The 15,009-nt window shown below is 44.6% G+C and overlaps 1 protein-coding gene across 1 annotated transcript; it reads left to right on the top strand.

Annotated features, from left to right (window-relative positions):
• Positions 1–6,800: 6,800 nt before the first annotated feature.
• On the top strand, positions 6,801–7,727 carry LOC308282973 (beta-1,4-galactosyltransferase 6-like; the record flags this gene model as incomplete). Its single annotated transcript, XM_080723360.1, has 1 exon — positions 6,801–7,727. One exon carries the CDS (start codon positions 6,801–6,803, stop codon positions 7,725–7,727), a length of 927 nt encoding a protein of 308 aa, XP_080579486.1.
• Positions 7,728–15,009: the final 7,282 nt, after the last annotated feature.

The following is a 15,009-nucleotide window of genomic DNA, read 5'->3' as shown; positions in this document are numbered from 1 at the left end:
ACTCATCACTAAACCATAGATTTATGGGGTCCGTTCTTAGCCCAAGGAATGTTTTTCCTGCAAAACAAAGGTTTGCATTGGATTCAGAATCCCCCAAAACACCTAGTTTGACCCCTTACATGCTACTTAAAGCATATGTATTTTTTGTATTATTTTACTCTATAGTAAAGTCTATGAGAGCCCAACTTTAATTGGCTCCCACAAGTTTCCCAAGACAAATCTGCGATGCCCCTATAGCCAAAAATGTTCCATATGGCATGTTCTAACTGTGTGCCAAATGTCATGCTTCTTTCATAAAGTGCACGATTACATCAAAATACTGCCCGAAACGCCTGGACTAAAAAGCTCTGCTTAGGTAAAGGCCTTCTAAATTTAAACGATGAATCAAGTCAAATTATCTTCCATATTCTTGTTGAAGCAGCTTGGCTGATAACTGACAACTGAGTTTCCCCCGCAGGACCAACTAGAAAGATGCAATTGGAAATTGCAAATGAATTCCGTCTTACTGTAAGTGTGCAACCATAGACATATTCAATTATAGCCATGTAGGTATTTGAATTTTGAGGTACTATTGAGGTATGACATTTTTTATCGCGCAGCCCCAGAAAGTAAAGAAATTCAATTAAATTGAGTCGTAATTAAAATATTATTACCTATCGGTAAAACGGACAATTTACTTTTCGGGCAAGTGGGCATGACCTTTGGGCAAGTAGAACATGACCTGTAATTGCCTGACGGGCAAGTGCCTCTGAGACCTTGGTGTCAACCCCTGTATATATACAACGTATCTCTTAGCAAAATGCACCCCTACGCTGCCCAATGAAGCCGATCGATTTGACATATGGCCCAAGTGCGTGCCACCAAAACTGTGGGAGGACTAGCGCGCCAAAAAGATCTGGAAAGATGGATGGCCGGAATAAAGTCGGACAAGTACTATAGTCTGTATTACTCAGGGGCATAGTTCTGCCGATTTAAAATGACTCCAATACGGAACTAAAACTTCCTATGATTGGCCGCTAGTTGCGCTGTTTTCCCCCCTGGCCGATCACAAAAAGAATTGTTCTCCATTGGATCCCATTCATTTCCCCCTTTCGTTTTCTAACCTTAATTAACATTTTCATGAATACTGTATGGTTCCTATCGCTAGTTAAAAATTGCCTTTCAATCACCATCATATTCGTTTTGTCGAAATGTGGTCCAATTTATTTTAAAATAAATTATAAAGTTGCGGGGGGGCGTGGCCAACTACACTGATACCAGCCGGCTGTGTTCTTCTTCGTGTGCTGTATTTCGGGAGGCTCCGACCACATTCTCCCATGTATCCCTGCGGTTGCACGTGACCGTTGGCAGCCAATAGCATCTCTGATGCCTTTACAATTCTATGATGGCGACACCCATTCCAAGGGGTAGAAAAGGGCCATTTGCGCTGCATAGAAACCAATGGCTTCGCATCGTCAATATTTTTCTACAGTCTATGGTATTACTATTAATGTCTGTCTGTCTGCCTGTCTGGTCTGTGCAGGATATCCGTGTATCTAACTATCTAAGTGGAGCAAAAGAGGGATGATCTCCAATAGGGACGTTGAGTCAGATCCGAAGCCCATGACGTAGCGAGTCTGCCGCGGCCCACCGAGCCATCGGGACACCATTTGCGCACAGTGTGCGCCTCATTATTTCTGACACTCACTTAACACCGAGCAGACGCTTTCTTTTATCCTCTCAGCGGCGAGATGAGGCTACTGTAATCAAAGAAGACAATGATCGGTGCCAGCCTCTTCGCCTGGCCTGGTACGCGTGCTTTGATGTCATATTTTGGTGTTGCGGACTGTGACCCCGTGCCAAAGAGCGCCATCGTCCGCCAACTGTCTGACAGGCTGCCTTTCATCAGAATGACATCATTCTGCTACTTGATTACTTTCCACGGACTCGTCCAGGCCTGGGAATTTTTTCTCCCAGGAATCTGAAATCATCATCTCTGCCTTTTTATACCCGCCATAATCCTCAATGAAAAAAACAAAAACACAAACAACATCAACAACATCTAAGCATTCCCTTTAGAATGTACAGCGCTGGTTCCCAAGCAATGGGTCGGGACCCATTTGTGGGGCGCAGACAGATTTTAATGGGTCCCTTATTTTTTGTTTCCTACATTTTGTTTTTAATTATTATTTCAAAAGAATATATATATATATAAAAACATTCCCAATTGTCCCAATATCGAATGTTTTTTTCCCCAGTCATTTCATGAAGAAATATCTACAAGCTCACAATGCGGCGCGAAGCGACGCGTTGTGAGCTTGTAGACTTGTAGAACTTGTTTGGATCCCTGGCAAACGTCTCATTTCTCTTTTGGGTTTCAAGCTAAAACGTTTGGGAACCACCGATGTACGGTATACATATTCACAAGCTTACACGTTGGAATGACAGATTGTTAAACTAAGTGCATAGATGTTTGTTTTCACTTAAAGATAGTCTACATTCTACAATGACGTTTTTGGGATAGTCTGTGTGTGACATGAGGTGGGAGCAGAACAAATTATTCCTAAACAAAAATCTCTTGGCAACAACAACAAGCTTGGCCTGTGCCCGTGCATCAAAGGCGGCGTTCTTCTGTGCATTTTTCTCGGAAAGAATAAACAACGGCACTCATTTGAATCTTTCAGCGGCGCAGCATTTCCCTTCCCCTGGATTGCCCTTGGCAGGCAGAGGCAGAGATAAATTACAAGGTAGCATCTAAAATGTTTACTTTTGGAGGAAACTGCAGCGTGAGGTGGATATTTATACCGCCCCCCCTCCCCCACCAGGCTGCTGCCTCTCCTGCTGCTGTGTTGCCAGATTCAAAGAGAGAAACAAGCTACCAGGGCTATGAAAATAACGCCCCAAAGAAGTGACTATTTAGGCCACATGAGCCCTTTAAACCTAAGGCCGATCTACAAGCTCACGACGCGTCGCAAAAGTGAAACATTTCGAATATTCTTTTCAATAACACAAATCTGGTACGGGAGGGTCCCTGGCTAAAAATATTTTCAGATGGGGTGTGGGGTCATGGACAAATTTAGGCCTAGAATTATTGAATGCTTTAACCAGTGAAAAATAGCAGATATACAAGCTCACAGGCTGCGAGCTTGTAGAGCTGCTATTTTTGAAAAAGTCGTGAAAATGTGTGCAAATCTTTGAATAATTGTATTTTCAAAGCGAACGTTTGTAACTCTAATTTTGCTTCTGGGTGGTCCCTGGAACTAGATATTTTGAAATGGGGGTCTGTGGCCAAATAAATATAATTTTGGGGGTCCTTCACATGAAAAGGTTTGAGAACCTCTGACAGTAGTCTCTCAAGAACAGACTAACTGAGCTCCAGTTGAAGTGAAAAGGACCTTTTCTTTGACGATGGCTGGCCAGATTGCTGACATAGAAACATATTTTTTTTTCCAAAAATCTTAGAAGGATTCAAAAGACACTTATAGAATCGTGTCAAAATTCTAATTTTCACGATTTTTCAAAAATAGCAGATCTACAAGCTCGCAGCGCGGCACCGAGTGCCGCGCTGTGAGCTTGTAGATCTGCTATTTTTCAATAGTTCAAGCATAAAATAATGATACACAAAATGTGTACCCGTTCTAAATGGGTTAAAGTCATCTATATCTATCGATTACTCAACCCATTGAGACTTGAATTCATGGATATTTACTTGAGCCAGCAGAGTGTGCAACTAAGTACTGCGTTCGGTGTATTTGTCGCGTATCTCTTTGTGTTTCCACCCGTAGCCAATCAGAGACCAGCATACCTGGTGACATCCCCATCAACAGCCAACAAGGGACCAGAATTCTTGGTGACGTCACCGTCAACAAGTGCGACCTGATATAAATGTCAAGGAAGGCGCACTCTGCTGGCCATGAGTGCATGAGGTGCAAGTTGGCACCTTGACAGAGTGCAGTCTAGTTTTTATGTTTTTGCCACATTTCTCAGCCAATAATTTGATGACCAGCAGTGGTTCCTTATGGAGACACAAAGAGTCTCCTCAAATTATTGGCTTTAGGGATGCGACAAAAACGACAACATATCCATGAATTCAAGTCCGCATTTGGTGAGTACTTGATAGGGAAAATGCGTGGTGAACGTGCGCATTGCTTTGAGTGCCCCGATTTTAGGGAACAGTGGTTCGTGTCCCGGTTTGAGCGGCTGAATATACGTTCATCCTAGTGAACCATCCCTTTAATTTGGGGGATCCTTGACATGAAAATGTCTGAGAACCACTGGTTTGAACAACATCAGGAAACAAGTCCCAAATAAGCAACTACGGTACACTTTAGAATCAAGCCCAATAACCCTCAATATTTACAAGCGTCAAGCGACTATACAGAAGAAAAAAACAAGCCTAAAGTGGCTTATAAGCAGACATGGCAACAGCACCGTGTAGCCTCTCTCCACCCCTGGCTTCACAGACAGGCTGTCTGTCTTCACCTGCAGGTCAGGAGTCTAGGCCGTGTGGGCAGCCTGGGCGACAAGTAGGAGCCACTCCCGGCGGCAGGGCTGCCCACATCAGTCCTCCAGACTGCCTCGCTGCAGCGCTACATCAAGAGGTGTCTGCGGACGTGCTGCTGGCTGCCTGCGCTCCTCTCGGCCATCCATCCGCTTCAATGGAAAGCGGAAGGCTTCAAAGGCTCAGAGGAGGAGGCTGTGTTTGTTCAGTCCCCAGCAGAGGGGATGCATGCAGGGAATGACGGACCTATCATCTTTAAGTGCCTTGAGGTCGGGGATAAATTGAAGATGACAATATTATAAGTCTTGAGGCCGGCGTGTTTATGCGACCACATAGAACCCTAGCGTCCCTTTTCTGGGCATGGCACAATAAAGCGGACGTTTGGTGAAAATAGCAGACCTGCGAGCTCACAACAGATCGCTACATGATGTTTGTTTATTATTCCGTTGCTTATGATTTATTTTGAAAACATGCCAAATGACAGATTTTGCATTAAAGTGGACCGTTGTGATTATTGTTAGCCTATACCTCCCTAGGAGAAAGAAATATTGTATAATTGTATCCTTAAAATATGTCACGGATGCCATTGCATCCGCTCTGACATCACTGTGATGTCAGGGGAACCACACTAACAGAATCCCTTTTATGCCCATATATGGAGATCCCTGATGTCATCAATATTAAGCCCAACAGGACTTCTTATGGGAATGCCCATATATGGAGGCAACATCGGCCACATACCCACACTAACAGAATCCATATATGGCCAAGTCAGCCCATATCCGTGTGGCTGGTTCTACAGACCGGAATTTTCCATATATGGGCATAAAAGGGATTGTATGTATGATGTCAGATGTCATAGACGTCATAGGACTTTCACATAAAGAATAACTGAGTAAGCGTGTTTTGGGGTCTCACAGCATATCTCCATACAGTATGGGTACCAGGGTTCTCCATATACTGTATGGGTAACTGGTCTGATATACATCACTGGCCAGATGGCCCAGACATGGCGCAGGCCATTCCTTAGGCGTCTTACTGGTATTATATAGTGTCATGTGGAGCATGACAACACTGGGTGAAGCATGACCAAAAGCTTAACTTTTACGTCTTTGCAAAAAGCAGGTTCACATTGCTGGCAAAGAATTCTCGGACCGAGAACAATAGTGTGTTGCCTATAGCAACCCAGGGTTGCCAACACTCCTGAATCCGGCAGGAGTCTCCTGAATTTCGACCCCATCTCCTGCCGTGCTCCTGAATTGTCATTTCTCCTGAATTTCTCCTGGATTGGGGGATTGCTGTGGCTTTGCGTGGCAACATGTGTCAGACTTGTACTGTGCATGTTCGACATGATGACTGTCTCTGTTTGATGATTGTAATTTCTCCTGGATTTGGTATCAGACAAACTCCCAAAAATCGCCAGAACACAGGAAATGACATCTACTATGTTCAAAGTTTCCTGGTGGAGGACCCCCAGACCCCTGCTTAGGGGGTGTGGGATGTGTACATGCAATAATACAGAGATATTCTCTTACAGTAAGTAGTGAATATTACAGATTGGTCTTACATTGCTTCAGTTATCAAATCAATTTCTGTGCACCTACCTTTTGCGTTTTAATGGTTGAAATTGTAGCCTACCCATCATTTTTCCAATGCGAATAACGCAAGCCTATAATAAAATTATCAAAAGCGCGGCACCGAGTTGTAGATCTGCTATTTTTGAAAAGTCGTGAAAATGTGTGCAAGTTTTTGAATATTTCAAATCCTTCTAAGGTTTTTTAAAAAACAATGTTTCTATGTCAGTGGTTGTTACAAAGGAAACGACCTAATTAGGAGATATGATGTCACACCAAAGAGTGATGTCATAATTTACCCTATAAATGCTAGTATCGCCACTAGCAATATGAGTTGAAAACAGAACTTGGACTCAGAAATATTGGACTCAGAAATAAAGACAGAGTACCTCAGTCTCTTGCTGGGCAAGTAAAGGAGACAAGACTTAAGCTGTTCTCCAGCAATTCCAAAGTATATTGAGTGTGTGCTAGTACACAGACGCCAGTTTAGACTGGATCGACTTATTGGTGTCATCAATTCAAGCACAGTGTTGTTAATGGGACTTCCATTGGTGTGAGGGGATAGTTTTGACTGAGACAAAATGGTGAAGTGCACGCTGCGACAAGTGTCCATCCGCTCATTTCTGGCCCTTATCTTGTTCTTCTTCCTATCCACTACATGTATATACTTTGTTTACGTGGCTCCTGGACAGGTTAATGAATACTATTATGTGGTAAAGGCCTGGGCGTGGGCCCTGTTGGGCAACATGGCCCAACCAGATATCAAGAACTCCACAGAGCTTCCATATGTGCCTGATAACTTCACCAAGGACGAGAACCTTACCTGTCCGGAGCGACTACCTTTTCTGAAGGGTCCCATGGAAGTAAACCAGGCAGAAATCTCTATGGAGGCCGTGGTGTCTAAGCATTTAGATGTCCAGCCTGGGGGACACTGGAAACCAAAGGACTGCAAGCCGCGCTGGAAGGTGGCCATCCTGATCCCATTCAGAAACCGCCACGAACAGTTGCCCATCCTGTTGGACCATCTCACCCCCATGTTGCAGAGACAGCGGCTGCAGTTCGCCTACTATGTCATTGAGCAGACAGGGACCCAGCCCTTCAACAGGGGCATGCTTTTTAACGTCGGCTTCCAGGAAGCCATGAAGGACCTGGACTGGGACTGCGTGATCCTCCACGACGTGGACCACCTCCCCGAGAACGACCGCAACTACTACGGCTGCGGCCAGATGCCGCGCCACTTTGTCCCCGCACTCGACAAGTACTCTTACGTGCTGCCCTACGACAAGTTCTTGGGCGGTGTCACCGGACTCACCGCGGAGCAGTATCGTGAAATCAACGGCTTTCCCAATGCATACTGGGGGTGGGGAGGTGAGGACGACGACTTAATGAACAGGTTGCATTCTGCTGGTCTGGGGATCACACGGACACCGGCAGAGATAGGGAGGTACACGTCAATTCAAAACCACCATGTAGGAGAGAAGCAGTTCCTGGGACGATTCAAGCTGTGGAAATATTCCAGAGATAGGCAGTACGTGGATGGCCTCAACAACCTTCACTACAGCCCTCCCGCCAAAGTCTCCTACAGCAAGCTCTACACTAATGTCACCGCTGAATTGAATCCCATCCCACTACTCAACTGCGGCGGCTGGTGGTGTGGAGGCAAAACTATGTAAAAGCTCCAGGCTCAAGGAGCGTGGTCTTCCCAAAGACAAGACATCCAGATCCCCAAAAAAGAGGAAAGATTAAATGGCAAAGGCAGTAAATTTAACTCTTGAATGTACGGTATGTTTGTGTCAGAGTGAGCCTAGTTAACTCATACAGTGCCCCGGGCCACAAGTGGCCGCTAGAGTGCCAGAAATTTCTGTATAGGCCTTCGCTCTAGCTACCGTAGAAGAAGACAGTACTGCCTTGTGTTTTCACTGCAGCCGCTGCTATGGGGGACTAGAGGAGGACGTTAGCTAACACTTAGCCATTCACTGTTTTATTTTTTAGAAGCCCGATCTAAAGCTATTTCAGTCGCAAAGAAAACGTTCTGGTTGGTCACAAATCAGAAATCAGAGGAAACCCTCTCTAAAGATGTGACTTATTATTGGAGTGGGCGGCCCGATGCGGCCGCGTTGCGCGATTACGGCCCGTGGATGGCCGAGTGGGGCCCGGGCCATGGATGGAAATTTAGACCAGGGCTTTGTTGAGGCCTCCGATTAATTAATTCATTTTATTAAATATCCTGGACTAGTCCGGGATAGGCACCCTGGAATACGTCGTGCCGCCGACAGTATAGATTGAGTTTTTTTTGGGGGGCTCTAAACTTTATTTTAAACCATTTTCAATGGAATAAATCGTCGGACCATCTAGCGTCTCTCGTTGGTAAGCGCTGGACGAGCCAGGACCACCCACGTTGGTCCAAGCAGCTCAGGGTAGGTCAAATAGCAAATAAAATATTGTATTGGATTGAAATAAAGCCGAACTTGTTCGGGATAGGCACGATTAGGGTTAAATGGCCAGTGGTTAGGCCTACCACCACTGCAGATAAGCGCGTACCCCTTTTTTTTGCCCAGCCATTGTTGACAGCCTTTATGATGTTGAGCAGGATGGGATAGGATGACTCCTCCTTTTAAAGCCCTGTTTCTGATTCTGTGTTTCATTGTGTGTCTCTCTTTGTTCCTGGTCGAGTTGGATGTGGCCCAAATGAACATTTATTGTCTGCTGGTGCCAGGCAAGTGAAATCCCCCTGGATTATTTAAGCATTTTTTTTCACAGAGCTCAAGGGTACAGTCATACACTGTCAAGGCGTCCCTGGACCCCCTTATCCACTCAAACCTAGGTACTTGGGCACCTGTCAAGGAAGAACTTGCAATAGTGAGTAATCACACTAATCTTGATCACAGTGGTACTCAAAATTCTTCATGTGAAGGACCCCCAAAATGATATATATTTGGCCACGGACCATCTCGAAATATTTAGTTCCAGGGACCCCCCAGAAGCAAGGTGTTAGTTACAAATGTTCGGTGGCGCGCTGTGAGCTTGTATATCTGCTATATTTTTCAATAGCTAAAGTATAAAATAATTCCAGGCCCCTCCACCTTGGGCCCTAGTAACTCAGTCCCACTTCCCCCCCCCCTTGTGACGCCCCTGTTGGCAACCCTGATAGCAACCACACTAATAATGGACCCTGATATGAAAAAGGTTGAAAACCACTGTTCTGGAAGCAGCTGTGCAAAAGGTGTGCTCAGCCAGCAGTTGGTATGCGGTCAAACACTCTGATTGGCTGCTTGATATGATTGGATTCGAATTCAACACGATCAAAATAAGGCTAAATGAAATTAGGAGATTGTTGATCCTCAGACGAGAATTCAGGCTAGTTTTCGCTGACGTAGCCCGGAAGGGTTGGAGAAAAAAAAAAACCCTCCCCCTTGCTCCTTGAAAAGTCAGGTGCCTCCTTGGAAAAAAGATCTCAAATTTGTTCATGAGGTCATATGTGGTCGGGCTAATGGAAACATTTATTCAACAACAAGGTAAGGTATCTGTTTGGGAAACACGGCGCCCACTTCCCTTTCTCCTGTGGCAGGAAGAAGACTCTTATTTGCGGTACAGAGGAACGTGTTACTCAGGCCTTACTCACAACTATGAGGGCGCAAGAGGAGCCAGCTTTCGGGACACGTCAGTTTGTTATTGTGATGACTAACAAACAGCGAATTTCCACTCGTCTTTTATCTGGTTTTCATCTGTGAAGAATCCACAGCAATGGAATCAGGAAACACCTCTCCCCACAAGAGAGCAAGCAGTAGTAGGCCAGAGAAAGTGCAATTTGTTTATTGTGATTTTTTTCCCCCCGTAGGATTCAGCACCCAGTTTACAGTTATTATTATTATACAGCGTGGTGGAGAAGGCTTCTTTTCATATAGTCTCTCTTTATCTCATCACAATAGATTTTTATGGTAATGAGAACAAGCACTATTGAGGAAAACGTCGAGGAAAAGATAAAAGTTCTATCACTGGGAATTCTCTCACATACACAAGACATGTGGTGGACAGGTGTAGAGCCAATACTCGTGTCAGAATGTTCGACCTAATTTACTCATTCAAGGCGCCATAAAAAAAAGGTGTGAGTTCACCACTTAAGCCCTGTATAATTCGTGGCAAGCTTCATCCACAAGTTGATTTCAAAATAGCCGTTCTACAAGCTCACAACACATTGCATTGCAACGCCTATTGTAGATAGGAAAATGTTTTAAAATGTGTGGACATTTTTCTTCTTATATTGTAATTATATATTTGTAATTATATATATATATATATCGTCACTGTCGGGAAGAAACCTCGTATCTCCAAGTTTCAAATTTGTAAATTTCTTCGCAAAGCAAAGCCCTGCTTCATCATACAAGGCCATCGCACAAAAGTAGTGAAAACAGCTGATCTACAAGCACACAACGCATCGCGGTGCGAGAGGCGTTGTGTGCTTGTAGATCGGCTGTTTTCACTAGTTTAAATGGTTTTGGACATACAAGGTGTCCAGCCGACGACAACGATATATATTTCACATACAATGACATACCCGCAACAGGGATGTCAGCTTTAAAGTGGCTAAGTGGCTGCAGTGTACCTCTGGAATTGATACGGGGGGAGAAAAGGATTGGAGTCTTCTTATGGGGAGAAAGCACAGGCACCTTTATCCCTCCAGAAATGAAAGTCAGGTATACAGGGGGGAGAGGGGAGGACAACTGTAACATGTCTGAAGCGTAACCTGTTCCCTGGCCCTCACTTTGAAACCAGATGAAGATCGGCTGCAGCCCTGAAGTCATTACTCCTTCAAAGGTAATTAACACATGGCTTTTGTTTGGAGCCTCGATGAGCCCCAGATTGTGCAGGTACAGATGGTTCGGACGGGGAGGGGGTTGGACAACAGATACCAAGAGCAAGGTGTGCTTGGACGTGCTTTCATGTCAGCAGGAAGTGCTTGACCCCCCCCGGCCCCCCCTTGACCTCAAATCTGAGCTGTCAACGCCACTTCCTTGAGTGCCCTGTAAAGATTAACATGTGGGACAGAGACAGGGGGCTCTCGGAGTCCCCCCCCCCCCAGTCCCCCCCGTCCGGGCGGGCATGATGAGCGAAAGGACACAGCTGGCATCTTCTTGCCCTTCGACGCATTTTTTGACAAAGATACATTTGATTTTAATGTTTTATGGTGTGTCTTTCTTTTATTTGCCAGCGCTTTGCAAATATCAGTGCACAGCAGTTTGCCACCGTCGGCTGGTCTATTTCTGGTCCCTCAGCGTGGACTTGATGCCTGGTAGCTTCTGTTTCACCGTGTGCTAAAAAGTGCCACCTGGTGTATTTCTCGGGGTGGTAAAATAGCAGCAGTTACCATCCTGTTACCATCAAAGGGAGAGGGGTTGCAGTCTCGCCTTGACCTTGGAGACGCAGGGCTCCACATTGCACACGGGTGTTGCCTGCATTTGGAGCGAGCGCCGCACCGGGCCGCTTCGCCCTCCTCTTCAACCCTCTCTGATCCCCCTTTCACCAGCGGAGATACTGGAGAGAGAGTGCCTCTCAACCTTGTATGAATTAACCACTTGCAAAATGGCATTGATCACTATGGGCTTGTAGTAGATCGGTATTTCATTTTTTTGTGTGGTGCTCCTGGAACAGGAGCTATACTGTAGCTCCAACATCAGGCTTTGTCCGGTCAAAAACAACGGGAAAACACGTTCAAAAATGTCCGGGCTTAAGTAAACTGAAGCGCGGTTACAATATCCGGCCTACATCCTGGTACAAACAGCTCAAAGATCGTTGTCTGGTCGAAAACCGGTGGTGAAACGTGTAAAGAAATGTCCGGATCCAAAGTTTGTTGTACGCCAGGGTCCCATCACCCTGGCCACAGTATCCACTGTGGGCTGCATAACTGAAGTGGCGGAAGTGCTGCGGTCAAGGGAAGTTACGTCACGCAGTGCAGGTCTGTTTACATCCGCCAGCGAAACAAACCTAAATAGATTGTAGCTCTTAATTTGCTCTTAAATGGTGTCCTTTGTCAGAATCCATGTTTTTGTTTGGATATTGTTTATTACGAGCGCAACCAAAGGGTCGGGAGAAGTAGAACAGTTTATTTCGCCAGTAAGGAATACACCACACTTGTGAAAAAAACAATAACATCCGGTGAAATTCTCCCGGCGGAAGTAGCGAAGGTTCTATGCCGTATCAGCCTCATGTCGTAACCAGGCTTTTCTCTTCGCAGATGAGTAAGCCTGGCTACGCGAGGCTAGGGTCCCATTGGCCAATTTTTGGATTGAGGATCGGCTATTTTCACTATTCGTCCTATGATGAAATACTGTTGGCCTTACAATATATATTTCATTATAGGAGGAGACAAACATTTGTTGGCCCCCCTGTTGTAACTCTGGGGACTCCCAGACTCCCTGTTGAAGACCCATGCTCTAAGGGCTTAAGTGCTAAGCTTTAGGTTAATGTATAACAAGGTAACTGAAAGCTTCAGTCTCATAGCACCACATCATGTGTCTGTGATCCATTCACATGGATTACAGTTGTCAGTCTGACTGATTTCAGACATTCTTTATATGTTTAGAGAGTATTACAATGGGTGAAACTATAGTAATAGAATGTTCTCATTATTATTGTGCTTCATTTTAATTTGTAAATGAAACATTAAGAAGCATCTACGTACATACTGTATAATTAGCTACATAGAATACATTGTGAAGTTGTTTACACAAAGTTAGGTAGCAACTACTGGAGGTACATTTGATGATGCTCTTTATTTTCTATCCTTGCTCTTTTGTTTTTTGCGCTCTTTCTACGTTATTTGTTTTTTTTTCATAGTGTTGTTGCCGGAAGGAAGCCAAAACAAAATATGTTTTACTCTTACAGTATGTACCTGTACACAAGATGTAACAATAAAGACTACCTTGAACCTCTTCCATAAAACCCTAATGGTATTTGATAAAAGCACCTCAATCTGCAATTTCTTTAACTGGTTGGTTGTAGAATGTCGAGCAGCAAGAACATAGCAGGTTTATGATAATTACCTTAACATAATTCTACGCATCGTGCTAATTTGTTTTGGAAACAGCACCAGGGACGTGCAGAGAATGTTAAGGAGGCAGGGGCTGAAATTTCTAAAAGGGCCTTTTGTTGAAAATATTGAAAATAGACTGCGACGCATTGTGAACTTGGAGGTCGGCTATTGTCGGTACTTCACAACACACTAAACTAAGCGTAAAAACTGCAATAATGGAGATGTGGTGTGGATTTCTGGACAGTGAGGGCAATTCTTGACAAGGCAATTCTCTTGCATACTGCCTTCAGGTATGGCATGGAAAGAGGGCATTTAGATTTCTTTCACCATGGTAAAAACTGCATTCATGGTCTGGAGAGGGCACTTTTACAGACAGGTAAAAGGGCAGGGGCTCAAACCCCCTTTGATGTGTGCACGTGCATGCACAGCATGGTGTGGAGCACTCCTTTCACACCGTTTCACGAATCAATGTAAATTTTCAGTCATGATATTTGTTTTTGCTTTAATCCCTAGATCAGGGGTCTTCAATGTTTTCAGGCCAAGGACCCCTTAGTTGAGCGAGAGATGGAGCAGGGTCCCCCACAACCTGTTCATAGATTCCGTATAGTTTCATTGTTTGACAGCACAATCATCAGTGTATTTTCGATTCATGTCAATTTGTGTTTTCAGATATTAAACCACTTGAACCGTCACTAATAAACTTGACCTTTCACTCTGTACTTAGTCTGCTCTTTTTCCCCTCTACACCAAAGCTCTTTGCCGAAAATAGGCGATCTACAAGGCAAAGAGGCGAGGCGTTGCGAGCTTGTAGATCTGCTATTTTTTTGCTGAAGTTCTCAGAATATGGGTTCAAGTGGTTAATACAAAAAAGGAGAAAAAAACCTTTCTATTAAGATTTGGAGGACCCCCTGTAGTAACTCTGAGGACCCCCTAGAGGTTCCTGAACCCCTGTTAGATCCATTCTAGTAGTTGACCTTGAAAACGAGGCGGTAAAGCAGCAGCTGCAACTTTGAGTGTGACGATGAATCACCATTTTTCTGTAAGTGACCAAATCCCCATCAATTACGACAAGTCTACGAGCTCTAATCGTTTAAGTCAGTGTTCCTTTCATTACTTATAATATATACACACCTTGAGGGCAATTTACGCCGTGATGCCGCTGATGCGTTTCAGTATTTTTGATTTGATGGGCCTTTGTGAGCCTGTGAAATGGAATGTTAACTGTCAGACCTCTCATATTCTTTGTGACCGAGACCTAAAACATGCAGGGCTTGATTCAAAAGGCAGGAATCTTGGACCTCATGCCGGCCACATGTCCTCAGCCAAGGAGGCTACGGCGTCGAGCGCACGTCACCGTTGCAGCATTTGGCGAAGGTGGAGAGATACAGTCCTGTCTGTAAACCGACGTGCGAGACGCACACGCGGACGCGCGCGAGCACGCACACACACACACACACACACAGCATTCTGACACACTTGCAAATACACACACATTGTTGTATTGCTATAATTGTGGAATGTCGAAAGCATTTTTGTCATCACAATGTTACAATTTAGGCATTTCGCTTTATCCCTACCGAACCCTGACTTACAGTAAGCAAAGAGAACACAAGGTTACGAATGACATTCTTACTTAACCTAACTCTAAACACACTGACAGTAATCCTGACCATGACCATAACCTCAGAATCCCTAGCCCTAAAACTAACCCTAACGTATTTGATTTTTGACATTGTTGAGCGAAGTCCCTTAGTACTCTATACTACAGTAGACTACATTATGAATTAGCCACTTAAGCCTTATTTAATGTTTTTCAAAGATCTACAAGCTCATAACGCGTCGTGATGCAACGCGTTATGAACTTGTAGATCTGCATGAACTATTATTGATAATTGATATATTGCACATACAAATGCACATACGAA

The sequence above is a fragment of the Nannobrachium achirus genome (assembly GCF_963921795.1).
Source record: "Nannobrachium achirus genome assembly, chromosome: 4".
NCBI lineage: Eukaryota > Metazoa > Chordata > Actinopteri > Myctophiformes > Myctophidae > Nannobrachium > Nannobrachium achirus.
Note: the sequence above shows the minus strand (reverse complement) of the source record. Positions and strands in the feature narration are given on the sequence as shown.